The sequence below is a fragment of the Haliaeetus albicilla genome, chromosome W (assembly GCF_947461875.1).
Source record: "Haliaeetus albicilla chromosome W, bHalAlb1.1, whole genome shotgun sequence".
Lineage (NCBI taxonomy): Eukaryota > Metazoa > Chordata > Aves > Accipitriformes > Accipitridae > Haliaeetus > Haliaeetus albicilla.
The window spans coordinates 44864166-44891027 of NC_091515.1; the positions used below are offsets into that span (position 1 = coordinate 44864166).

The following is a 26862-nucleotide window of genomic DNA, read 5'->3' on the forward strand; positions in this document are numbered from 1 at the left end:
TTCCTCTTCTCTTTGCTGCAGTCATGGATAATTTATTTTCCTCTGAATTTGACAATTTTTCTTAGGAGTTGGAAAAAAAAAGCTAATCAGAATTTAAAGTATGGCTTTCAAACACCCTTCCCTGATTATTTCCTCATCTCTTGATTATTTTTCATAAGGTGGCTATATGTATAACTGTGATAGCTACTACAGTTTCTGTGACTGAGTTTGTACAAGATAAGAAGAGATGTAGATGGTTAAAAATGATACCATATGACTCTCTGACAAGGCATTTGCCATGAGATAGCATATGCTGTAGGAAAACAAAACAGCCGATAAGAGGCAGATTGATGCAATGCTTGGGAGGATTACATTTTAGTAAACGTGATCATTAGAAAAGCAGGAATGCTGAGAAATACTTCTGTTTTGCAGTCATGGTCCAGGAATTTGGTGGCAGGCTATTTCATTAACAACTATACTTTCTCTTCCCTGCTGTCTGCAGAATCTGTGTTTCAACCTGCCCACCTGGTCACTACAATGCAGACAAGAAACGCTGTAAAAAGTGCTCACCCAATTGTGAAACCTGTGTTGGAAGCCACGGTGACCAGTGCATGACCTGTAAATCTGGCTACTACCTGAATGAAGTAACCAATAGCTGTATTACCAACTGCCCCGTTGGGTTTTACCTGGATAAGAGTTAGTATTCCTTATTGTTTCTTTATTGTGGGCTACAGAATTTGGTCTGGGAAGGTTGCTGGAATACTTACAAGCAAGGAAGGTATATGTTGATGTATTTATCTCTTATCCTACTTCTCTTAAGTTGTTAGATGCCAAGTGTGATCAATAACCTCCTCAAAAATTAACCTGGAATCTGCCTAGATTTTAAAAATCATGCCTTGTGGTAGGATATCTTTTCTGATTGTGGCTGGGAGTAACAGTAGCAGAACAAGGGCAGTTCAAGAACAAGTCAGCTGTAGGACAGAATTGGTTACCACTACTCCAGAAAGGGATGGGCAGCACCCAAATTCTGAACATGAGGCATTCCCCATGTCGCGGTTTAACCCCAGCCAGCAACTAAGCACCACGCAGCCACTCACTCACTCCCCCCACCCAGTGGGATGGGGGAGAGAATTGGGAAAAGAAGTAAAACTCGTGGGTTGAGATAAGAACAGTTTAATAGAACAGAAAAGAAGAAACTAATAATGATAACACTAATAAAATGACAACAGTAATAATAAAAGGATTGGGATATACAAATGATGCACAGTGCAATTGCTCACCACCCACCAATCAATGCCCAGTTAGTCCCCAAGCGGCGATCCCCCTGCCCCCACTTCTCCCAGTTTATATACTAGATGTGACATCACATGGTATGGAATACCATGTTGGCCACTTTGGGTCAGCTGTCCTGGCTGTGTCCTGTGCCAACTTCTTGTGCCCCTCCAGCCTTCTCGCTGGCTGGGCAGGAGAAGCTGAAAAATCCTTGACTTTAGACTAAACATTACTTCGCAACAACTGAAAACATCAGTGTTATCAACATTCTTCACATACCTAACTCAAAACATAGCACCGTACCAGCTACTAGGAAGACAATTAACTCTATCCCAGCTGAAACCAGGACATTCCCCCATACTTAAATGCTGTGGCACCATCAAGACCTTGTGCACATAGAAGAGACAGATGAAAAATCCTGCATGGCCACTAAACTGGTACTGTTAAAAAAAAAAAAAAGAGTCCTCAGATGTAAAAAGTGCTTGTAAATATATTTCTGGCATACTTAAGTAACTGCAGGGATGTGATTATCCAAGAGCAGTAATTGTCTGCCATGTGAGACACCTGGCTTCAGTTTCCTCCTGTGGTTGCCAAGTAGAGTGCCTGTGTTTAATTTCCATCTTTAGCTAACAAAAATACTTAGACATATATTCATTCATGTGCTTAAAATTCACTGACTTCAGTTAGCTTTAGACACATGATTAAAAGATAAATATGTGCTTGAGAGCTTTATTCAACTGGATGCCTAACTTTTTTCTTTCTGTATCATGAAACTGTGTGTTCATTTTCAAGGATTAGCAAGAGCAGGTACTAGGGTTTTTTTCCATTTTCACTGTGGAAAACTACAGTGAAAGTAATTCCCTTCCACCCAATCCAGGTGGATAGATGAAAATTTAGGATTAAATACTAACGTCAAGTTTTATTTCTCAGAGGGGTACATGGCACTGCAACTGTATTGGGTGTATGTGGCAAGGTTTTGGTAGTGACTGGCTGCCAGAGTGGCTTCTGTGGGAAGAGGTAAGGGGCTGCCCTGTGCTAGACACAGCTGGTTCCATCTGGCTGGGCAATGACCCCACCACAGGCCAAAGTTGAGACAATCAGCAAAGTTTATGGCAACTTTGTGAAAACATATTTAAGAAAGGGTAGAAAATGCTGGATGGTAAGAGGAAGAGGGAACAAAAAGAGTGAGATACAACAGAGGGAACACCAAGGTCAGAGGAGGAGGAGGTGCTCCATGGCGGAGCAGATATTTTGTGCAGCCCATGGAGGACTGATGCCGGAGCAGATGGATATTCCTGAAGGAACTGCCACCTATGGAGAACCCACACCAGAGCAGATTTTCCTGACTGGACTACAGCCTGTGGACAACCTGTGCTGGAGCAGAATAAAAGTGTGGGAAAGAAGGAACATCAGAGAGACTGCTATGTACTGACCATAACACCCACCCCCACTCCCCTCCATGCTGCTCAGGGTAATAGAGGAGTCAGGAGTGAAGTTGAACCTGGGAAAAGGGGGAGGAAAGGTGTTGTTTTAATGTTTGTCTTTTTGATTCCCACTATCTGAATTAGTAATTAATGTTTAATTGGCAATAAATTAATTTTCCCCAAGTCGAGTCTGTTTTGCCTGCAATGGCAATTTGTAAGTGATCTCCCTGTCTTTATCTCAACCCATGAGCATTCTCGTTCCCGTTCTTCCTATTTTCTCCCCTCTGTCCTGCTTGGGGGGGTGTGTGGTGTGAGTGAGCAGCTGGGTGAGAGTTTGGCTGTTAACCAAGGCTAACCCATCACAGTATTTCAAAAGGAAGGAGGTCTGAAGACAGAAAGGGAGAGAGATCTCTTCAAGTAGGGAGCTTTTGAGATGAAAAGGCAGGTCTTAAGTAATTTATGTCTTCATTTTGTTAAGATCAGAAGTGTTTGTGCAGGTGTGTCCTTGAACACCAAATCAGGTAAGACAGGACAGGTTGCTTGTATGGAAGGCGTAAGAGGTAAATTGCAAGAGGGTCATTGGAACACATTTGCATTCATCACTGTATATCGCTGCTATATGAAAAGACTATTGAATTCCATATTATAAATAGATAATCTACATTAAATACAATTATGAAGGTTTTTTATCAACCTCAAAGCATGATTTTTTTGGTAAGGGTACAACTATTACTTCAAATGTTTAGAAACAATTTAAACCATTTGATGCTTAATGGGAAAAGCTAATGATAGCAGAATATAGCTATTTTAGTGTAGCTTGCTGCTTCTATTCCTGATGTTGTCGTGGTTTAACCCCAGCCAGCAACTAAGCACCATGCAGCCGCTCACTCACTCCCTCCCCCCCCATCCAGTGGGATGGGGGAGAAAATCGGGAAAAGAAGCAAAACTCCTGGGTTGAGATAAGAACGGTTTAATAGAACAGAAAAGAAGAAACTAATAATGATAATGATAACACTAATAAAATGACAACAGTAGTAATAAAAGGATTGAAATGTACAAATGATGCGCAGGGCAATTGCTCACCACCCACCGACCGACACCCAGCCAGTCCCGGAGCGGCGATTCCCTGCCCCCCCCTTCCCAGTTCCTAAACTAGATGGGATGTCACATGGTATGGAATACACTGTTGGCCACTTTGGGTCAGGTGCCCTGGCTGGGCATGAGAAGCTGAAAAATCCTTGACTCTAGTCTAAACACTACTGAGCAACAACTGAAAACATCAGTGTTATCAACATTCTTCACATACTGAACTCAAAACATAGCACTGTACCAGCTACTAGGAAGACAGTTAACTCTATCCCAGCTGAAACCAGGACAGATGTCAAGCTAGAAAGCAATAAGTCATGTAATAATTTACCCATATAATTTTATGAAATATAACTGACTGGGTTTTTCTGGGCTGTTTTCTTTTTTTCCTTTGTAGATAAGATTGTTTGCCGAAAATGCAGTGAAAACTGTAAGATATGTGTTGAATTCCAAATCTGCACAGAATGCACACATGGCCTAAGGTAAGGAAACGATGAATGTAACTAAACACAAATACCTGAAGAGGCTTATGAGTCTATGGATACGTAACAAAGACAGTTACATAGCTATTTAACCTTGAGTGGTCCTCATTTCATGTGTTCCATTGCTGTTTAGATTTTAATATAGTCTTTTCTTGTGCCATTATGGCTAACAATGGATTTTTTTAGAAGATCTTTCATTTCAAGTAAAATAGAAGCCACAGTCATATGGAAAACTGATTTCTTCCCTTTTTTGACCTACGGTGTGGCAGTTGAGGATTATTTTAGAAGTAGAGCTGGTGAACTGTATTAATCCTTCTGATTCATTCCTGTGATAGTTAGAAACTATTTTCTTGTCTTTATTGTATGTCTTCATACATCCAATCATTCATTTATCTCAAGTATCTTAGGCTCAATTCTATTACGATATAATGTGCACATATATTAAATAGCAGTGGATGTCTTTTCTTGGTAGGAGGACTTAATAATTCCTGAAACTGAGATAAAGTCCACAAAGAAGCAGTGTGCATTTCAAGCTCCTTTATGAATGAATTATCTTTTGTTCCAAGCAGCAAAGGTCAAAAATCTTATGAAAGTCATAAAGGACTGTATGCTGGCTTTATGCCACTAAAAATATGAAATCAGTATTCAGTCTCTGTAGGGGTTCTTTCAGAATACAGGTGTTCTATGAATGTTTTAACATTGAGCTTTTACCCTCTGTCAAAGCGGATTTTTATCTTTCAGTTAGTAAAAGCTGAATGTTGTTTCCACAACATCGATAGCTAGATTCCTTTACATTTTGTAAAGGAATTTTCATTTCTCTGTATTTATGTTGCATTTAGGGTTTTTTTTAAGTGCCTGCAAAATTCTTATTACAAATATATCTATTTTTTAAAAGTGACCCTTTAAAGAGGAAGTATGATCTAATGGGAAGGAAAGCATGGAATCAAATCAGAACATCAGTCTATTTACACTCTCTGTGAAATAGGAGTATCTACTTCCCCCTTAAAGTGGAATTAAATTTGCAATCCATATTAAGATTTTAGAGAATTTTAACAGACTCAGCATTGGTGTTCTGTGTATCTGAGAAATCAGATTAGTAAAGTAGCAATTTAGAAGTTCCTACAATAGGCAAAATATATCAGAAGATCTAAGATTGCAATTTTGCAACTTCATAGGACGTGGTCTCTTAAAAAAAAGCTATGCCCACATTTTCTTTATTTCTCAGGAAATGAGATTATGTACTTCCCTGTCAACTAACACAAACATTAGCTTGTAGCACCAGTGAAGAAAGGAGATAAGCCTATTCTGCATGAGAAGAGAAAAAGAAACTGAAGGAAAAAAAACACCTGAGAAGAACCCAAATTTCATGTTTTCTTGGGCAATATTAGCAAGCTGAGACTGGTTTTGGTAATGTTTATAAAGAATACTGTGTGGGTGTGACAAATAAATGGAGCCTTGTAGGACATGCATTTCACATTCCCCAGTTGTTCAACACTTGCTGCTCTTTCTTGGCAGTTATCTATGGGCAGGGCACTGGATGGGACTTGGAAGACCTGAATTTGAGTTCTGATCCTGTTATTAGTCCATTAACTAAACTTGGGCAAATCATTAGTTTTTTCCATCTGTAAAAAACATGATAATTCTACCTGCCTTGTAAAGTACTTTGAGATGTGTGGCTGGGGAAAAATAATAATCAAGCAGGTTTTGCTGCATTTGTTGAATTACTAATTTAAACTATTTTTCTTTCCAAACTGGGATCATATGCACTCCTGAAAGTTTCCAGTGGTGCTGAGCACACACAACTTTTATTGGATCCAGTCAGTAAAAGATTAACACCCGCTTTGGGTGGTACTCCCTAGAGCTACAGGGAATTTTGAGAGATATCGCTAAATTGGATGAAAGCTGAGATTCCACAGAAGATTGCAAACATGTCAGAGAAGTCCTAGCTTAAGAACTGCCCCCTGCTCTAGGCACCTTATAACATGAAAGCTACTTAGAGAGAAGCATGGAAATGTGACTCTATGCTATCCTTTTTTCTGTTACTCGCTATTTTGTACTATCACTCAAAAGTGCCTGCAGGCAGAATACCTCTAGCTGTAATCTTGACAAATCTCCCAACCTATGCAGAACCAGTATTCAGTTAAGAGATTTGAAAGAAAACTGCTATTGCAGAAAGAGGTGATTACCTTAATTGTGAATCTAATCTTAGCCTGTGCTGTAGCATGGTATCAGGAGATGCTGCTGGTCTTTCAAGAGAAGCAAGCATGAGATCTTGTTAACAAGTCCTTTAGCATTTTTTTTAATGCAGTGGTGCTGCCCCTCTGCCAAATTCCTCATGGGCAATTGTTTTCCATGCCTGATTTTTCAGTATTCTTTGGCACTGTTTATTTTTTTCCATCCTCTACTACTTGGTAGTATTTACTATGACTTTGTAAACAGCTGTTGTATTTCACCATAAGCAAAACTGCATTTCATTCCCACTTGAAGTGATTACCATCTCTAAATTTATAAAATATGACCAATGAAAGTAGCTGGTGAACCCTAATATTTGAGTTGTTCTTTTATTAAAAGAGAACTACTGATTTGTGAATGAGCTTCTTGTCTTCTGTTGCTGTTATCTGCTCAGAGCTCAAGCACTGTGCTTTTTTTCCTAGTTTGCATGGCACCAAATGTGCTATCCACTGTGAAGAAGGAAAATATCATAATGGTAGGGAATGTGAACCTTGCCACCATTCCTGTGCGACGTGTGCAGGTACCTCCCTGACATTTATTTGCATTTTTTTATTTCCTCTATATTTTTACCTCTGATTTTATTTTACTATACATAGTCTCAGTACAGCAAGATTCCTGACATGTAAAATCTTCATTCTCTTGGTAGTTCTTTAATATATTTTAAGTATGGCAGACTTTCAGCTAATATGAAAATCTACATTTTCTAGTTGAAAGTGCACATACACTCATTTCTTTGCTTTTAATGGATCTCATTCTAATTTCCAATCATGCCCTCCATTTTCTTTCTGGAAAAAAGGAATGATTGACAGAGTTTGTGACAGCTTTAGAACTACCAATATCCTATTATTTCAGAAAAAGATATACTGAAATTATGTCATTTATTCTAACTATATATCTTTATTGCTTGATATTACTGTTTGCAATACATGGCGGCAGAAAGGAAGTAAGGTAAGTAGAACAAGGCCTCTAAAATTATGATAAGATTTTGTTACAGTTAGAGATGGTGTCTGTTAGACAATAGTAGGAACTAGCCAGTAATGCAGTGTATTTTCTCTCTGGTTTAAGGTGCTGGAGTAGATGCTTGTATAAACTGCACACAGGGTTATTTTATGGAAGATGGAAGATGTGTGCAATCCTGTAGTAGTGGTTATTACCTTGATCACTCTCCTGAAAGTAGATACAAAACCTGCAAAAGGTAATATCAGTTCTTCAGTGGCTAATATATGTCTCTGATGTTTGGCAGCATATTAGTTATTATTGTGTACGAAAAGATAAATAATAGTTATGAGAACATAAAACTGCTGACAAAAAATAGGAAAAATATATTGCATACTAAGCAAATGAAGGAAAAGGGTATTTATTTACTTTAATGTCAATTATATTTATGCAGGTCTTTTAAAAGTATTTTTTTTCTTGTGCATATATGTGTGTCCTTCACTTTAAAAAGCTTGTAGTGAGAATCTGAGTAGATATGCTTAGGAATGTAGAATTTACAGATCCAGCAGAGGAGCTGTGTTCCTGAATAACAAACCAAAAAAGTCAAACTTGGATTTTTAACTGCAGGTTAATTGCTGTTCATAAGGACCATTTCAGCTGTTCAGCTGCACAGACACAAACATGACACAAATATAATATCAGGCTGGTGTCCAGAATAGCTCATCTGACTCAGTGTACAAATGGGTGGATAAGTCTTGGACAAGGTTGTGCTATACAAGGAAGGGACATATTTTTTTCTATGTTGTTTTTCCTTAAACAAATACTACAGGCCCTTTGGAATAATTTATTATTGGCTTGCATTGAGTTCAGGGCAGGAACGGAATCACAATTTGTTAGACTTTTCCACAAAAAAACCCCAATCAATACACAAAATATGATGCAGCCAGAAGGGTGATGAAAGGACTAGGCAGCAGGCCAGTCTTTTCTATCCTGTGGCTTTGAGCTCATCCCTTGCATGGATACACAATCCATTTAATATTTTTGTTGATTACTTCTGCATAATTCCAAAATGCTACAGTAATGCATCTATTTAATAAAAAAAGCGTGAATAGAGTGGTTGGAAGAAAGAAGCAGGACTAGGTTGCAGGAGTAGGTGGTGGTGGTTGTTGTTGTTACGATTTATTATAACAGCTGATACAGTTGGAAACAGCAAACAAGTCCTTTGCAGTAAACAAGAGGTATCTTGGGAACTCTTGCATTTGGTGAGTGGCCATAAGGCCAACCTCTGCTGCTGTCTTTCAGGTGTGATGCCAGCTGTTTGGATTGCAGTGGTCAAGGAGACAGAAACTGTACAAGCTGTCCAAGTGGCTTTAACCTAGACACTGGTGTCTGCGTAGTGGGAACAATCTGCAAGGATGGTGAGTGCTATTCTCTGTAAAGATCCATTTTATCACTTCCAGCTTCTTCTTTTATATGTATTGGGTTGGTTCAGTCTTTCTTTTGTTATATTCTTGATCTGAAGTCAACATTATTTCTTAATGTTTTCAGGTTTATGAAAAGGAGAAAACTGCATTAGTGTGTATTAATAGGATTAGTCACACTTTACCTGAATTTTCAAAAAATAATTCCCCCCCCACAACAACCTACTTTTCCTTCATTATCTGTTTTTTAAAAGTCATTGCTTTCAAAAGAATTTTTATATGAAGACCTTAGTGTACTGTCAATAGAATCACATTTATCTATTTTGCCATTTTAAACTGAAAATGCTGATAAGTAAAAATTATTTTAAGTATCTGTACTATTGCTTGAATGATGTGAAAGGGTAGCAAGAGGAAAAAAGGATTTTGAATAGGAAGCACTCAATTTGTGATAGAGACTTGAACTTTCTTCAAGTTCTCTGAGGCAACCAAGATATCATTCTTACTGGAAAGGTTTGGCTTAATTATTCACTACTATTCATTCCTTTTAAACGTCCCAGTTATACAAACACTTAGATAATGTCATGCTTCCCTAAACGTGTTGCTATGTGAATTACTTGTCGGTGCAATCCAACTAGTACAGTCCAACGGGAAAATCATACCAGAACAAAGCCTGGTGTTAAAAACTGTGAAAAATATCCAACATCAAAAGTAGTAAAAGCTAACATTGACTCTTGGGTCCAGCTCACTCCATCTGGATGTAATAAGAGTTTTATCAAAAAAAAAAAAAAAAAAAAAGAGGCAGGGCTGAGTGCTATTTCTGTGGACCTTTACAGCTCCTGATTTTTTTTAGGCCTTCAAACTTTGAAAAGTATCCTGTCCAGTGTAAAGTCACATTACAGGTACAGAAGTAAACCAGTCATGAGACCTTTTCATATCGGGACATTAGAAAAAGTGTCACTGTAATCTAGAACTAGTCCAGAGAAGGTCAGATATAGATGGACAAATGAAAAGCAATTTAATGTTATGAGCTTTTGGGCAACCACAGTCTCAGTAATATATTGCAATTCAATACTGTAGTGCAAACATTTGACATGTCAGTTTGGTATTTAATATGCTAGGATAAATCTGTCCTCATTTGTACATGTATTATGGTTTAACCCCAGAAGGCAGCTAAGCACCACACAGCTGCTCGCTCGCTCACTCTCCCCACAAATGGGATGGGGGAGAGAACTGGAAGGGTAAAAGTGAGAAAACTTGTAGGTTGAGATAAAGAGTTTAATAGGTAAAGCAAAGCTGCATGTGCAAGCAAAGCAAAATAAGGCATTCATTCACTACTTCCCAGCAGCAGGCAGGTATTTAGCCATTTCCTGGAAAACAAGGTTTCATCATGCGTAATGGTTACTTGGGAAGACAAATGCCATAACTCCAAATGTCCCCCCTTCATCTTTCTTCCCCCCAGCTTTTATTGCTGAGCATGACATCATATGGTCTGGAATATCCCTTTGGTTAGTTGGGGGTCAGCTGTCCCAGCTGTGTCTCCTCCCAACTTCTTGTGCACCCCCAGCCTACTCGCTGGGGGGGGGCAGAGTGAGAAACAGAAAAGGCCTTGACACTTTATAAGCACTGTTCAGCAATAGTTAAAACATCCCTATGTTATCATCAACACTGTTTTGGTTCACAAATCTGAAACATAGCTCCATACAAGCTACTATGAAGAAAACTAATTCTATCCCAGCCAAAAACAGTACAACATACAATCTCAAGTGACTCCAGAGAGTTTGCAGAAAGAAATATCACTGAGGGTGGAAATTACTTTCTTAGTCTATGTACAGCAGAAAGAGTTCAGGTGAAGGAAGTCTGTATGCCTGAAATTCCCACCTTTATCTTTGACATTTTATATAGTGCTTTTTTTTTGCCACATGCAAGCAAGTGCTCTGCTCTTCCCCTAGTGTAAATACTGTTGATGAATATGAATTCAGATATGAAGAGGCATTAGAGCAAAATGCACAGAAATATGATGTATTGATGTCTTACAAAACTACTTAGTCTTGAACAGAATTGAGGTCCTGTGCACTGAATGTTTTTACTGCAGTATATAACCTCTCTGTTATACCAAAATTGTGCAACCTAGCATTATTTCTCAACTCATGGGCCTGTATGCTTACTTTGGATACATGTGTAGTTGCCCAAGACCAAGAATGCTCCATCTCACTTCTGTTTCCCCCACTCTTCCCTGTGCAATTGCCATGGGAAGGGATCATTGGCATGTGGGCCATAAGGCAATTGCAGTGCACCATACTGGATCCCACCACAGTCTAGGGTAGCCAAGGAAAATAAAGAAGTCTTTTTTTTTTTTCTGTAAGTTACCAGGTGTGGAGGGTCTCATTTCACTGCCTGACAATCAAGCACCGATTATATACCTAACTCATTCTATAGGATTTGCATTTCTGTTGAGAATGTTTTATTCTTTTTCTGTGATTTGACTGTTTTATTCTTTTGTTTCATAAAAACTGGGAAAAGAAACCTCCTTTGCTGTAAATATCACTGTTTTCTAATTATTCTCTTTCTAATCTATTTTTCCTTTTCACAAATGGATGCCAATCATTCCCTGTCGGACCACACAATATTTCTTCCTGAAAAAAAATGCTGTTGACTGAAATTCCTTTTGATGAACCAAATTTCCTACTTACTCCTGAATGGTATCTTCAACCAAATCTGCCTGTCTGACCAATTAAACCTTCCTCCATTGTACACAACATGCTCTCCAAATCTTCAACTTCCCCTCCTTCTCTTATCACTGCCCTCTGGAAGCCACGGAAGAGTCCTGGGCCGAGGGAGGATTCTGTATGCTGGTGAAAAAGAACAATCTGTGCCAGCGGAAAGTGCTTCAGCAACTGTGTTGCAGAACATGTACACACAAGGGGTGAACTGACACCTCCAGAGTCCTGCTACTCCTGTAGACATATAGATTAATCCATATTATTGAAAAAGGTTAAAAAAAAGAAATGGCATGGGGGGAAGCAAGCCACCTCTTTCTCTCCCTCCTCTGTCTGGGGAGATGGTGAACTGTTTGTTGGAACTTAAATGGAAAAACTACAACACGCCTACCTTTAATAACTGGGTGTTTAGAGCTGAGCATCCAGGATCAGAGTCATTATTGTGCAACCAAAGCATTTGATGCCAAGATTACAGTTTAAATCATTATTTGATTTCCTGTTTTTTTGAAGGTCCTTTTTCTTCCCTTTTTTTTCTACTTGTTTCCTCTTCAAGATGGTTAAAGAGTGTTTCAAGAATGCAACACGTTTACATGAATTAAAACTAAATAACACAAAAATGTTTTCATCAGTCTTTTTTGTGCTATATATAGAGATGGGGGAACTTAAGGAAATGAGTCCCTGAAGGAATCAGAAACACTGTTAGATTAAGTTCTGCACCTTTTTTAACAGTATTACAAACAAAAGATAATTTCTAAACACATTTTTTTTACTTCCCCTACTGTGTGCTGGTTTTTTTGTATCACATGAAGTATGTATATACGCTTTGCAAAAATGTTTTTTTGGTCATATAGATTTGATTTTTAGACAGCTAGCTCAATAACATATATGCTAGGATTTTTATTTTATTTGACAATTAAAAAATTTTAATTAATTTGACAATTTAAAAATTGTCAAAGCTATTTCAAATAAACTTTAAAAAAAACCCCACCATTGTTCCTGTTTGAACAAATTCAAAAGATACTGTTCCTCTTGGTTTGCATAAACAAGAGTAATGTATATGCTAAAAAATCAGAAAACATTGGTAACATGTAAGGAGTGCTGTTATCTTGTAACGTTCACAAAACAAGGGACCTGATTCTGCAGGCATGTGGGGCTATTCATAGTGCCCATACAGAAATGTCAGTGTGACTATGCGACAAGATGTGTTTGCAGGACTGGATTTGTAAGTGAGTGAGCTGTGCCAAATACATCTCCAGGAGTAATTACATATAGGACAATAAATCAAAGGTTTTCTTGGTGCAACAATCTTGTTATGATGGGCCTGAGTCTGCTTTTAACCACTTCCAATAACAATTTCAGCAGGAATAATCCTGTTGAAGCCAATGGAGTTACCTCACTGTAAAACCAGTCTGTGTGGGAAGAGAAGCGGGCCCCCGTGTTTCTCTCAGCTGTCAGTACAAATTCCCATTTAATATATTTTCATCTTGCTAAGCTTTGCTTAGCATACTGTTTGAAACCCATTCATTTAGCAGAAAACAGTAAATTGAACTTCAAAAATACTGGTTTTGGGAGAAAATACATAAAACGTAGAAAGTGTCTCTCTCTGTTATCTTTCCAGGAAACACAAGTAGAAAATAGATTGCTGGTGTTTAAGCATATAAATGTTAGAAAATAAAGAGGTTCTTGTTTTTTCTGACACAAAAATTATTTTGGAAGTTTTATAAATGAATGGATACAAACCTATAAAGATTATATGCCCCCTTTATTAAAGAGCTCATAGACTATTACAACCCACATCTGGTTCTGTATGACAGGAGGGACCTGTGAAGCACATTACAAACTTCCTGATAGACATTCAAAATTATGAGAATTTATTTTGTGCTGTTACTGCCTCATTTCTCAATATAACATTATTAACTAGTACTTAATGCTTTCAAAGTTTAATATTATAGATATAAAATATAAAGATATATATTCATAATTGAGATTGAATTGTGTAATGGATTGTAAAGAATTTGTTTGGATACTTGCAAATGCCTCTAATGCTATTATAGGGAAGAAATTGATAGCTGTTTTCTTTTAAAAAACTGACACATTGTTAAATCCAAATTATTTTTTACTGAAAAAAATACTGTACATGTGGAAAATGTTCAGTTGTTATTTGTAAATTAGAGTAGTTCTGTTGTAATTGATACTGTCCAAAATCAATGTTATTCCATATTTTATGTTTTCTACTAAATTAACCTAAATTCCTGTTGATAATCTATAAATAAAATATCTTTAGTGAAGGGCAAAGATAGCTTTACAGCATAGAGCACTTTGATACTACATACAAGTAATTGAAACAAATTGGGAAGGTAGGGATGTTTATTTTTATTGAGGTTTTGGGGTTTTTTTTAAGTGGTGGAATTTATCAGAGCAGAAATGTCTGGTTTCCATGGAGGAAACCTTTCATATAGTAGCAGTACATACATGTTTGAACCTTGGTGTACAATAGCATTAGCTTCTTCCCACCCATAAGAGTTTGTGATGAGACTAATCACTTGCATGCTTAGGATTAAAAGGTCAGACACATAAATACCTAATGGCTCAGTTTAGGAGAAAAGTATCAGTTTTGCAGTTATATGTGTCCATTTATGCAGTGAGATATCGGTGCCTGTTCATTTGCCAATGCACACATTCAGTCAACCTCAAATCACAACACTGGACTGTGTACTTGCAAATGGCAGGCTGTCCTTCCCATTAAATCAAGAGGACTCCATATAGACTCAGCTATGGCCACTTCAGGATCAGAGCCTTGATTGGCATTAGCTGATACACTCATTCATTGCCCCACTTAATCCTACAATCTGAATGGAGACCAAATTGCCAACTCATCTACAGAAGTCTTATATTCAGATGTAAGTTTTAAGCACATTTGTTGAAACCATGTAAGGAAGCTTCTGAACAACTGCTTTTCAGCCAATGGTTTTCAATCTTATACATCTTGCTATCACTAAATTTGTTTTAAAACAAAGAATTAGCCCATAGTTCTCAGTTTCGCTGTCACTCCTGGGAGCAAGTGTACGTGCGACAGCATGCATTCAGCAATAGTTTGGTAAAACCACAACAGGAAAAAAGGTTGGCCTAATCCTTACACTGATACTGTATGAAGCTCCCACCCCACCTTCATTTTCTGATTGATGTGAGAAATTCAATCAATTGTAGTGTCTTGTGTGGTCAAGATTTCATCTTCTTTGGATGGGTAACATACAAAGAGTGATAAGTTCATTATACCTCTGGCCAAACAAGTCTGCTCTACATAAAGTAGAGTACATTTTGAGCTGTGAAGCCTCACAAGCAAATGTTGAACTGAGTTTTAGACTTCCTAGTATCAGCTCAAAAATCTTTGAATATTGTTATTTGTTAATGCCTTAATAGTAGTGGCCAGATGCAAGCAGTATTAATAAAAAGCACTGTATTTAGTACTTATACAAGTGAATCACTGCAGCAATGGTATTCAAATTGAAGGAAACTAGTTTGCTCCCAACTTCAGAGTGTTCTTAAGATATTGATCCTTCCCCTCTGATTCAAGGGTGAATAGTTTGGAGTACTCAGTATTTGATACTGTGTTGTTGGCACACAGAACAGATAAGGACCATTTTAGGAAGATCAGAAACTGCTGAGCATAAAGAAAATTATACTTTTCTCCCTGTCTGAAAGGACTCTGGATGCTATCAGTCCAAATCCGATCATTGGTTTCTTCCTTATTTATATCACAGGTGTCATGGTTTAAGCCCAGCCAGCAACAAAGCACCACGCAGCCACTCGCTCACTCCTCCCCCACCCAGGCCCCGGTGGGATGATGAGGAGAAAAATATAAAGAAACGCTCATGGGTCGAGACAAGGACAGGGAGGGATCTCTCACCACTTATGGTCACAGGAAAAAGACAGACTCAACTTCGGGAAAAAACAAAATCAATTTAATTTACTACAAATCAAATCAAAACAAGGATAATGAGAAGTAAAACCCAGATCTTAAAACACCTTCTCCCCACCCCTCTTTCCTTCCCAGCTCAACTCCACTCCCAGTTTTCTCTACCTCCTCCCTCCAGCTGCACAGGGGGATGGGGAATGGGGGTTGCGGTCAGTTCATCACACATTGTTTCTGCTGCTCATTCGTCCTCAAGGGGAGGACTCCTCACACTCTTCCCCTGCTCCAGCATGGGGTCCCTCCCACGGGAGACAGTCCTTCATGAACTTCTCCGGCATGGGTCCTTTCCCCAGGCCGCAGATCTTCAGGCACAGGCTGCTCCAGCACGGGCTTTCCCATGTGTTGTTGCAACCTATATATCCAGTGGGATAAGGGGGAGACGGAGGAGAGAAAAGAAAAAAAAAAACCTGGAACCTCGAGGGTTGAGATAAAGGCAGTTTACTGGGACAACACAAAGAAATTACAACAACAACGGTACTAATGAAAGAGTATACAAAAAGAGTGATGCACAGTGCAACTGCTCACCACCCGGGACCCAACGCTCCGCCACTTCCCCCACCGAAAGTCAAGAGCGCACACACCCCCAGCCCGCTCCCCATTTATATACTGAGCATGATGTCACATGGTATGGAATAGCTCCTTGGCTAGTTCAGGTCAGCTGCCCCGGCTATGCCCCCCACCTCCCAGGTTCCTGTAAAAATTAACTCTATCCCAGCTGAACCCAGAACATTATCCACCCCTTATTCTATACCATCTACATCATGCCCAGATCCTACATTTTCCAGTCAACCACTACCACTTTCCTTGTCTTATATATATAAGTATATGGACTTGCCCCCCCCCCCGCACACACACACACACACGTAAATGGTATTCCTTTAGCCTATGGGCTATCCCTCTAATGTGTCCATCAATTTTATTTAGTCCATGCCTTTGGGGCTCCATCTGTTGTAACAGTTCTTCAGGATAAGAGAGATGGTGTGAGATGTTGGGGGGTTGTATGCTGCCTCTGGAACTTGTGGCTAGTACATTTGGTGCAACCCATGCCCTTGGTCTGCAGGTCGAAGATGTTGATCTTGAGGAAATTGCTGGGCGCCAGTTCAAGTTCCATCACTGTTGTACTTGGCTCAGTTTCAAAGTCCATCCTGCAGTCATTTGGGTAATTCTTACAGTAATACCCTTGATATGGCATATAGACACTATAGATACAATGACATGCATTGGCAGGTTATTTAGCAGTTAAGTATCATACAGCCCAATTCACTGGCTATTCTCTCCCAAAATCAAATCTCCCTGAGGTACACATCGAACTTCCCCATCCTTCTGCATCACCCACCAGGTGTACCCAGGTCCCTGAGCAAAAACAACCCCTTGAATGGGTTTGCCTCTGCTTGAGGGAGGACTAACCCAGACTGTCTTTCCTAACATACTCCTCATGCGCACTACAGGGACTTTATCCCCTTCTACAGTATGTGGAAGTCTTGGTTGGGCGGGGCCAGCCCGATTGGCAGATCCTCCAGTATTAACTAACCAGGTGGCTTTTGTTAAATGTGTATCCCAATGTTTGAAAGTCCCACCCCCCCCATTGCTCTCAATGTAGTTTTCAGCAGTCCATTGTATCGTTCGATTTTTCCGGAGGCCGGTGCGTGATAAGGGATGTGATACACCCACTCAATGCCATGTTCTTTGGCCCAGGTGTCTATGAGGTTGTTTCGGAAGTGAGTCCCGTTGTCCGACTCGATTCTTTCTGGGGTGCCGTGTTGCCATAAAACTTTCTCTTCAAGGCCCAGGATACTGTTCTGGGTAGTGGCATGGGACACAGGGTATGTTTCCAGCCATCCAGTGGTTGCTTCCACCATTGTAAGCACATGGCACTTGCCTTGGCATGTTCGTGGGAGTGTGATATAGTCAATCTGCCAGGCCTCCCACTGTTTATATTTCAGCCATCACCCCCCATGCGACAGGGGCTTTAGCCGCTTGGCTTGCTTAATTGCAGCACAGGTTTCACATTCATGGATGACCTGTGCAATAGTGTCCATGGTCAAGTCCACCCCTCGATCACGAGCCCATCTATATGTTGCATCTCTCCCCTGATGGCCTGAGGTATCATGGGCCCACTGAGCCATAAATAGCTCACCCTTATGTTGCCAGTCCAGGTCCACCTGAGACACTTCAATCTTGGCAGCCTGATCTGCCTGCTGATTGTTTTGATGTTCTTCAGTGGCCCAACTCTTGGGTACATGAGCATCTACGTAACGGACTTTTACAACCAGATTCTCTATCCGAACAGCGATATCTTGCCACAGTGCGGCAGCCCAAATGGGTTTACTTCTGCGTTGCCAGTTGCCCTTCTTCCATTGCTGTAGCCACCCCCACAGGGCATTTGCCACCATCCATGAGTCAGGATAGAGAGAGAGCACTGGCCACTTTTGTCTTTCAGCAATATCTAATGCTAGCTGGATGGCTTTCACCTCTGCAAACTGACTTGATTCACCTTCTCCTTCAGCAGTTTCTGCGACTAGTCGTGTAGGACTCTATACAGCAGCCTTCTACCTCCGATGTTTTCCCACAATGCGACAGGACCCATCAGGGAACAGGGCATATTGCCTCTCATTTTCTGACAGTTTATTATACAGCGGGGCTTCTTCAGCCCATGTCACCTCCTCCTCTGGCGACATTCCAAAATCTTTGCCTTCTGGCCAGTCCGTGATCACTTCTAAAATTCTTGGGCGACTGGGGTTTCCTATGCGAGCTCGTTGTGTGATCAGTGCAATCCACTTACTCCATGTGGCATCAGTCGCGTGATGTGTAGAGGAGACCCTCCCTTTGAACATCCAGCCCAGCACTGGCAGTCGGGGTGCTAAGAGGAGCTGTGTTTCAGTACCAACCACTTCTGAGGCAGCTCAAACGCCTTCATATGCTGCCAAAATCTCTTTTTCAGTTGGAGTATAGCAAGCTTCGGATCCTCTATATCCTCGACTCCAAAACCCCAGGGGTCGGCCTCGGGTGTCTCCAGGTGCTTTCCGCCAGAGGCTCCAGGTAGGGCCATTCTCCCCAGCTGCAGTGTACAGCACATTTTTAACATCTTGTCCTGTCCGGACTGGCCCAAGAGCTACTGCATGAACAATCTCCCGCTTAATTTGTTGAAAGGCTTGTCGTTGCTCAGGCCCCCATTTAAAATCGTTCTTCTTCCGGGTAACTTGGTAGAGAGGACTTACAATTTGACTGTAATTTGGAATATGCATTCTCCAAAAGCCCACAACACCTAAGACAGTCTGCATTTCCTTTTTATTAGTCGGTGAGGACATAGCTGCTATTTTGTTGATCACGTCCGCAGGGATCTGACGACGCCTGTCTTGCCATTTTACTCCTAAGAACTGGATCTCCTGTGCAGGTCCCTTGACCTTACTTTCTTTTATGGCAAAACCAGCCTTCAAAAGGATTTGGATTATTTTCTTCCCTTTCTCAAAAACTTCTTCTGCTGTGAGACAAGAGGAGTCAAAAGAATCTCAGTAGACATAATAAAGGGGGGTGAAAGATGATGTTTAGTGCTTACATTGTTGAAATTAGCTGAGGTAGAGACAGTCCTTGATAAGAAGCAGGAGCAGGCCCCAAGAGCCAGCTAAGACTGGTCTTGCGGCTTGGGTGAATACCAAGAAATCACTGAGCCTGCGCAAGGAAAAAGGTTACTAGCGGTGACGAAGAGGAGTCATCTATCTTCATCTCTGCGACCACCAGACGACCACCATAAAGAGGCCCTGCGCAGGCGCAGTTGGGAGGGGACTATGGAAATGACCTCTTGGAGCTAATTTTAATATGAAGCGGGGATAGGTCATGCATATGTATAGGTGTATTGTGAATATGTAATACCTGACTGCATAAACTTGAGGTGAACTGCCGAGTCGGGCGCGCACGACTTTGGTGGGACTACCCCCCGTGCCGCCCAGCGCTGAATGAACATACCTACTTTACAATCTCACTGATTGTGGAGTCTGTTTTCCAAACGTCAGTTTGGCGAGCCAGGCAGGAGACTCTCTGCTCGGCTGTGGGACCGACTGCGGAGCGGACGCCCCTCGGCGCGCCCCGAGCACTTTCCTCGGAGGAGCCTCCGCTGCCAGCAGCTCACCGCCGGAGCAGACAACAACCTCCTGAAGCCGCGGACCAAACGGTATGTTTTACAAGGGGAGCCTGTAAAAGTACGGGCCGGGGCAGCTGGTAAATCGCACAGAGACGTCTGGCGTGCAGCATAGTCCCCGTATGGGAGGAGGGTACCCTGTATGGGGGATTTGCTGACTGATAGAGCGGCCGCTAGCGATCTTGGGGGTAGATCGAGCAAATCCGGGGTGACTGCTGCATCCCAGTATTGGGAGCCAGGACGGACCTGTCAATGACTGGTATATAAGAGGCAGGAGAAGGGTAAGCGCACCCCCTCGCAATTGCGCTTGGTTTATGGGGTAAGTGGACCCCCTCGCAATTGCGCTTGGTTTATTTTTGCAGCTGCTGAAGGTTGTCAACTGGAGCGATGCTTGTATGATGTGAATGTTTGGAAATTTATGTTAAAGATTTTGTGTGGGTGTGTGGAAATGATATGTTGAAATTTATAGGTGTACGTATGTTTGTTAATGTGTGAATGTCTTTACGTATTAATAGGGGTGATTTCTTGCTTTGTATGTGGGCTTACAACTGGACTATATAATAATTAGCGTCTGGCTTGGGTTTTGTTGAAGTGTAAATCTTGTGGGAGAAGCTGGTACTGTACATCTAGCAGACAGAAACCAGACTGCCTTGAGTGTTTTCTCCAAATTCCACACTTTTATGATTGGGAAAGAGCTCACTAAGAATCCAAAATACTGAGATTGGTGTGTAAAGGAAAATTTAATTCCAGAACTTTGGGACGTGTGGGAGGAAAACTGGGGAAGACTGTAGAAGAAGTGTAAGAAACAATTTGCATGGAAGCTTATTAAAAGGAGAAGCTAAGATCAAACTTAAGAATCATTAGGAGGAGTCATAAAATGGGAAACAATCAAGGAGGAATATCGAGGAAAAGTCCTCTGGGTTGTGTAATTGCCCACTGGAAAGATATTGTTGGGACCGGAGGTACGGAAAGTAAAAAGAACCTTATTAAATACTGCAATCAATGGTGGCCGTTGTATAAGTTAGAAAGTGATGCTAAGCGGCCACTTAATGGATCACTAGATTATAATACTCTATTACAACTAATGCTGTTTTTAAGGAGAGAAGGAAAATGGGATGAGGTTTCGTATGCAGACATGTTTTTCACCCTCCGAAATCATCCGGAGTGGCAAAGGGACTGTGGAATGGTACCCCCACAGGACCCCATGGTGCTTGCACTTGAGTGAGAGAACAACAAGGGGCTTAGAGGTGGTGCTGTTCGGCATGTAGTATTGGACAAAGATGTACAAAGACAAATAAAATCCATCAGGCACCAGAACAAGATCTAACTGATTTGTTTAAGCCTCCCCCTCGACCACAGGAACAGGATGCAGACTCGGATAGAACTCTGACCCCCCCGGACAGCCCTGTATCTTCCCGTACTAGGAAGAAAATTGCCTCAACAGCTTTACAAGTACCTCTCCGAGAGGCGGTGGGGCCAGAGGGTGGGACGATGCTAATCAAAGTACCCTTTTCTACTGCTGACCTAGGGGAATGGAAAAAGGTTGCAAAAGATTATAGGAGAGATCCGATAACTGTAGCTAAGCATTTCCAATTTATTGTGAAACAGCATAACCCTGATTGGAAGGATATACAGTTATTATTGGAATATATGACTGAGACAGAGAAACAGCTGATTTTAAAAACAGCAGGAAACCTTGCTGAAGATCATTATAAGATCACAGGAGGGGACATTAAGGAATATTTCCCTCTCCAAGACCCAAAGTGGGATGCTAATAGATCTGCACATATGGAAAGATTGCAGGGGTATCAGGAGTGGATTACAAAAGAAATGGAGAGAGCGATCCCCAAAACTATAAATTGGTCAGCTTTATATGCAGTTAAACAGAGTCCTTCCGAGTCTCCATCCGAATTCCTGGATCGACTGAGGGATGTAATGCGCCGCAACACACCGCTGGATCCTGGGTCAGAGGTAGGAATACAACAATTAGTCTCCCTGTTTTTGGGTCAGTCTACAGGGGATATAAGGCACAAACTTCAGAAATTACGCCCTACAGAAAGTAGGAATTTAGAAATATTATTGGATGAAGCATGGAGGGTATTTAGTAACAGAGAAGAAGGATATAGGCAAGGGCAAAGGAAATTAATGGCTGTTATTCAGGAAGAAAGAGGAAGAGGGCCTAGACGAGACTTGTCCCGACTGGGCAAGGATCAATGTGCTTTGTGTAAGAAATTCGGTCATTGGAAAAGGGAATGCCCAAGGAACAAGGAGGATGAGAGGGCTCAAACAGGAAGAACAGTAGCCCATGTGAAGGGAGACTGACGGGAACCTGGGGAATCTACCCTAGCGGATCCACTGGTGATAATTAAGCTAGGGAAAACACAACAAGAGGTAGAATTTTTGGTAGATACAGGAGCAACATACTCGGTTTTGAATCAGGCTTTGATGCCCCTGGGAAATAATTATGTCATGGTGAAAGGAGCAACTGGCCAAAGTGAAAAGGCATATTTTTGTAAACCTTTAGAATATAAATTAGGAAAACAGTGGGGCATTCATAAATTTTTATATATGCCCAACTCCCCAAAGCCACTTCTGGGAAGGGACTTGTTGGAACAATTGGAAGCAAAAATTGTATTCAAAAAGGGAGAAATTACTCTGGAGGTAAAAGATCAGCAATATATTCAAATATTGAGCCTAACCTTAACCAGTCTCCCCTTAGAAGGAAGCATTAGCGAGGACATCTTAAACCAAGTATACCCAGGGGTATGGGCTACCGATGCACCTGGAAGAGTGAAAAGTGCTCCACCTGTTGAAGTTAGGATCAAGGAAGGCCAAAAGCCGGTAAGGATTAAACAATATCCCCTAAAGAAGGAAGACGGAGAAGGAATCCGGCCGGTGATAGAAAAATTTTTGCAGTTGGGGTTACTAAAAGAGTGTGAGTCTGAATTCAATACCCCTATATTAGCTGTTCGGAAGCCCGATGGGTCATATCGGGTGGTCCAAGACTTACGGGCGGTGAATAAGATAACTGAAGATCTTTACCCGGTAGTGGCGAACCCATATACCCTGTTAACCGTATTAACACCTCAATTAACTTGGTTTACTGTTTTAGATTTGAAGGATGCTTTCTTTTGCCTCCCTCTCCATGAAGCCAGCCAAAAATTATTTGCATTTGAATGGGAAAACCCCAAGAGTGGTCGAAAGACCCAGCTCACTTGGACGGTGTTGCCAACAAGGATTTAAGAATAGTCCTACCATTTTTGGCAATCAGCTTGCGAAAGACTTAGAATCCTGGGAAGCCCCGTCTGAGGAGGGGAAGCTGTTGCAGTATGTGGATGATATCCTGATCGCCCCCAACACAGAAAAAGATTGTATGACATGGACGGTGAGTCTGTTGAATTTCCTGGGACTCCAGGGGTACCGGGTATCCAAGAAAAAGGCACAGGTAATGCAACGCAAAGTGAATTATTTGGGCTATGAAATTAGTGCGGGACAAAGAACTTTGGGACAGGCCCGTAAAGAGGCAATATGTCAAACTCGTAGACCTCAGACAGTAAAAGAGTTACAGACTTTTCTGGGAATGACAGGGTGGTGCCGATTGTGGATCTATAATTATGGATTGCTCGTTAAACCACTGTATGCATTGACAGCCACTGAGCAGAAACACCTTGAGTGGAACAAGGAGACCGAATGAGCCTTTGAGCTACTGAAAAAGGCTTTGATGTCGGCCCCGGCCTTAGGACTCCCAGATGTGAGTAAGCCGTTTCTTCTTTACTCCCACGAGAAGCAGGGCATTGCCCTGGGAATATTAGCGCAAAACCTGGGCCCATATCGACGGGCAGTTGCCTACCTCTCTAAGCAGTTAGACACGACTGCAAAAGGTTGGCCTGGATGCCTGCGGGCGGTTGCGGCCGTGATACTGAATATACAGGAAGCCCGAAAGTTTACTCTGGGCCAGAAAATGACTGTTCTGGTGTCTCACACAGTATCAGCAGTACTGGAAGCAAAAGGTGGACACTGGCTCTCTCCACAAAGATTCCTGAGATATCAAGCTATATTGGTAGAGCAGGATGACGTGGAGATTATAGTCACTAACATTGTCAACCCAGCTTCTTTTCTCAGCGGGAACACAGGAGAACCAGTACATCATGACTGTTTGGAAACCATCGAAGCAACATATGCCAGTCGCCCAGACCTGAAAGACAGCCCCATGGAAAACGGAGAAACCTGGTTCACAGACGGAAGCAGTTACGTCCTAAATGGTAATCGACATGCGGGATACGCCGTCACCACCAGCCAAGAGGTAATAGAATCAGGGGCTTTGCCCATGAACACCTCCGCACAGAAGGCAGAAATAATTGCTCTAACCCGCGCCCTGGAATTGGCCCAGGACAAAGTTGTGAACATTTATACAGACTCAAAATATGCCTTTGGAGTTGTATACGCACATGGAGCAATTTGGAAGGAGAGAGGACTATTGAGTTCTCAAGGGAAAAATATCAAACACGCAGAAGAAATTCTGAAGTTACTGGAAGCTGTCCAGCTCCCTAAGAAAGTAGCAATTATGCATATTAAGGCACACCAGAAAGTGAGCTCAAATTTGGAAAAAGGGAATGAGCTGGCGGACAGAGAGGCAAAACAAGTGGCCAAAACAAAGGTAAAAACAGAAGGGGCCTTAATTCCTGATAGGCAGATTTCCCTAGAAGGTAAGCCAGAATACACTAAGGAAGACCAAAAGCTCATTACAGATTTAGAAGGGTCATATAATGAAGAGGGGTGGGCTCATACCCCACAGGGAAAGCTAATCGTTCCCTCTTGCTTATTATGGCATTTGATACGGGAGGAACATAGGAAAAGACATTGGGGAACAGAGGCTCTGTATAAATCATTTCATAAGAGAAATTGTGGCTAGAAATTTATACACCACGGTGAGACAGGTGACACAACAGTGTGATCTTTGCCTCCAGACTAATCCTAAGAATACCCCCAAGCTGGAAATGGGCCAGATTGGAAAAGGCAATGGGCCTGGACAACAATGGCAAATTGATTTTACAGAACTTCCAAGAAAAGGGGGGTATCGATATTTACTAGTATTAACTGATACCTTTTCAGGTTGGCCAGAAGCATTCCCAACAAGAACGGCTAAAGCTCGGGAGGTAACTAAAATACTGGTACAAGAGATAATACCACGTTTTGGGGTTCCAGCAACCATATCCTCTGACAGAGGACCACATTTTGTCTCAAAAATAGTACAACAAATTAGCTGCCACTTGGGTATAGATTGGCAGCTTCATACTCCATATCACCCCCAGTCGAGTGGTCAAGTGGAAAAAATGAACCACTTAATCAAACAGCAAATTGTGAAATTAGGACAAGAAGCAAATCTGACATGGCCTCAGTCTCTCCCTTTAGCCCTTCTGCGTATACGAACAAGACCAAGGGCGAAAGAAGGACTGAGCCCCTTTGAAATTCTGTATGGACAACCCTATGGGATACAGAGAGGGGTGTCTGTACAAGCGGGGGATGAAATTATGACTTCTTACATAGTGGCATTAGGTAAGCAACTTAATAAAATCAGGAAGCATGTGGTAGGGACTCGAGGGAGAGGTTTGGATGGGCCTGTGCATAATATACAACCAGGGGATTATGTGTATATAAAGTCTCTTACAGAAAAAACTCTGGAGCCGCAGTGGGAAGGACCATTTGAAGTACTACTTACCTCCTTCACCGCGATTAAGATCAAGGAACAGAACGCCTGGATCCATCACACTAGGGTGAAGAAGGCACCCAAAGGACAATGGACTTCACAGGAAAAAGGACCTTTGAAGCTCAAATTTTGGTTCGATGTGGCCTTTTGTGCTGTAAGAGTACAGGAGACTCTTACAGTGAATGGAAAAAGAATCAGTTACAATGAAAACTGGAGACCAACAAATACTTTGAGAGGATGCTAGATAGAGAAATAATGTATTAGAAGTACTAGGATTAAATATAGTAAAAGAATTTACTATTTTCTAGAAAAGGGGGGACTGAGACAAGGGGAGTCAAAAGAATCTCAGTAGACATAATAAAGGGGGGTGAAAGATGATGTTTAGTGCTTACATTGTTGAAATTAGCTGAGGTAGAGACAGTCCTTGATAAGAAGAGCTGGTCCCAAGAACCAGCCAATGAGGTAAAGACAGTCCTTGATAAGAAGCAGGAGCAGGCCCCAAGAGCCAGCTAAGACTGGTCTTGCGGCTTGGGTGAATACCAAGAAATCACTGAGCCTGCGCAAGGAAAAAGGTTACTAGCGGTGACGAAGAGGAGTCATCTATCTTCATCTCTGCGACCACCAGACGACCACCATAAAGAGGCCCTGCGCAGGCGCAGTTGGGAGGGGACTATGGAAATGACCTCTTGGAGCTAATTTTAATATGAAGCGGGGATAGGTCATGCATATGTATAGGCGTATTGTGAATATGTAATACCTGACTGCATAAACTTGAGGTGAACTGCCGAGTCGGGCGCGCACGACTTTGGTGGGACTACCCCCCGTGCCGCCCAGCGCTGAATGAACATACCTACTTTACAATCTCACTGATTGTGGAGTCTGTTTTCCGCACGTCAGCTGTGTTGCCCCATACGATGATGTCATCTATGTATTGCAGGTGCTCTGGAGCGTCACCTTTTTCTAGTGCAGTGTGGATCAGTCCATGGCAAATAGTGGGGCTGTGTTTCCACCCCTGGGGCAGTCGATTCCAGGTGTACTGGACGCCCCTCCAAGTGAAAGCAAACTGTGGCCTGCACTCTGCTGCCAAAGGAATGGAGAAAAATGCATTAGCAATGTCAATTGTGGCATACCACTTAGCTGCCTTTGATTCCAGTTCATATTGAAGCTTTAACATATCTGGAACAGCAGCGCTCAGCGGTGGCGTTGACTTCATTCAGCCCACGATAATCTACTATTAGTCTCCACACCCCATTAGATTTCCGCATGGGCCATATGGGACTATTAAAGGGTGAGTGAGTCTTGCTGATCACTCTTTGGCTCTCCAATTGGCAAATCAGCTTATGGATGGGGATCAGGGAGTCTCGGTTGGTGCGATATTGCCGCTGGTGCACCATTGTGGTAGCAATTGGCACCTGTTGTTCTTCAACCTTCAGCAACCCCACAACCAAAGGGTCCTGGGAGAGACCAGGCAGGGTAGACAGCTGTTCAGTCTCCTCCA

The 26862-nt window shown here is 41.7% G+C and overlaps 1 protein-coding gene across 1 annotated transcript in view; it reads left to right on the forward strand.

The window, feature by feature from the left end:
- Positions 1-12479, forward strand: part of LOC138683546 (proprotein convertase subtilisin/kexin type 5-like) — a 244874-nt gene extending 232395 nt beyond the window's left edge. Inside the window, exons 16-21 of the mRNA XM_069775528.1 lie at positions 482-675; positions 4159-4243; positions 6898-6995; positions 7541-7670; positions 8714-8829; positions 11644-12479. Of these exons, the coding sequence (XP_069631629.1) occupies positions 482-675; positions 4159-4243; positions 6898-6995; positions 7541-7670; positions 8714-8829; positions 11644-11759 (739 nt within the window). The 3' untranslated portion in view covers positions 11760-12479. The remainder of the gene's footprint in view (positions 1-481; positions 676-4158; positions 4244-6897; positions 6996-7540; positions 7671-8713; positions 8830-11643) is intronic.
- Positions 12480-26862: the final 14383 nt, after the last annotated feature.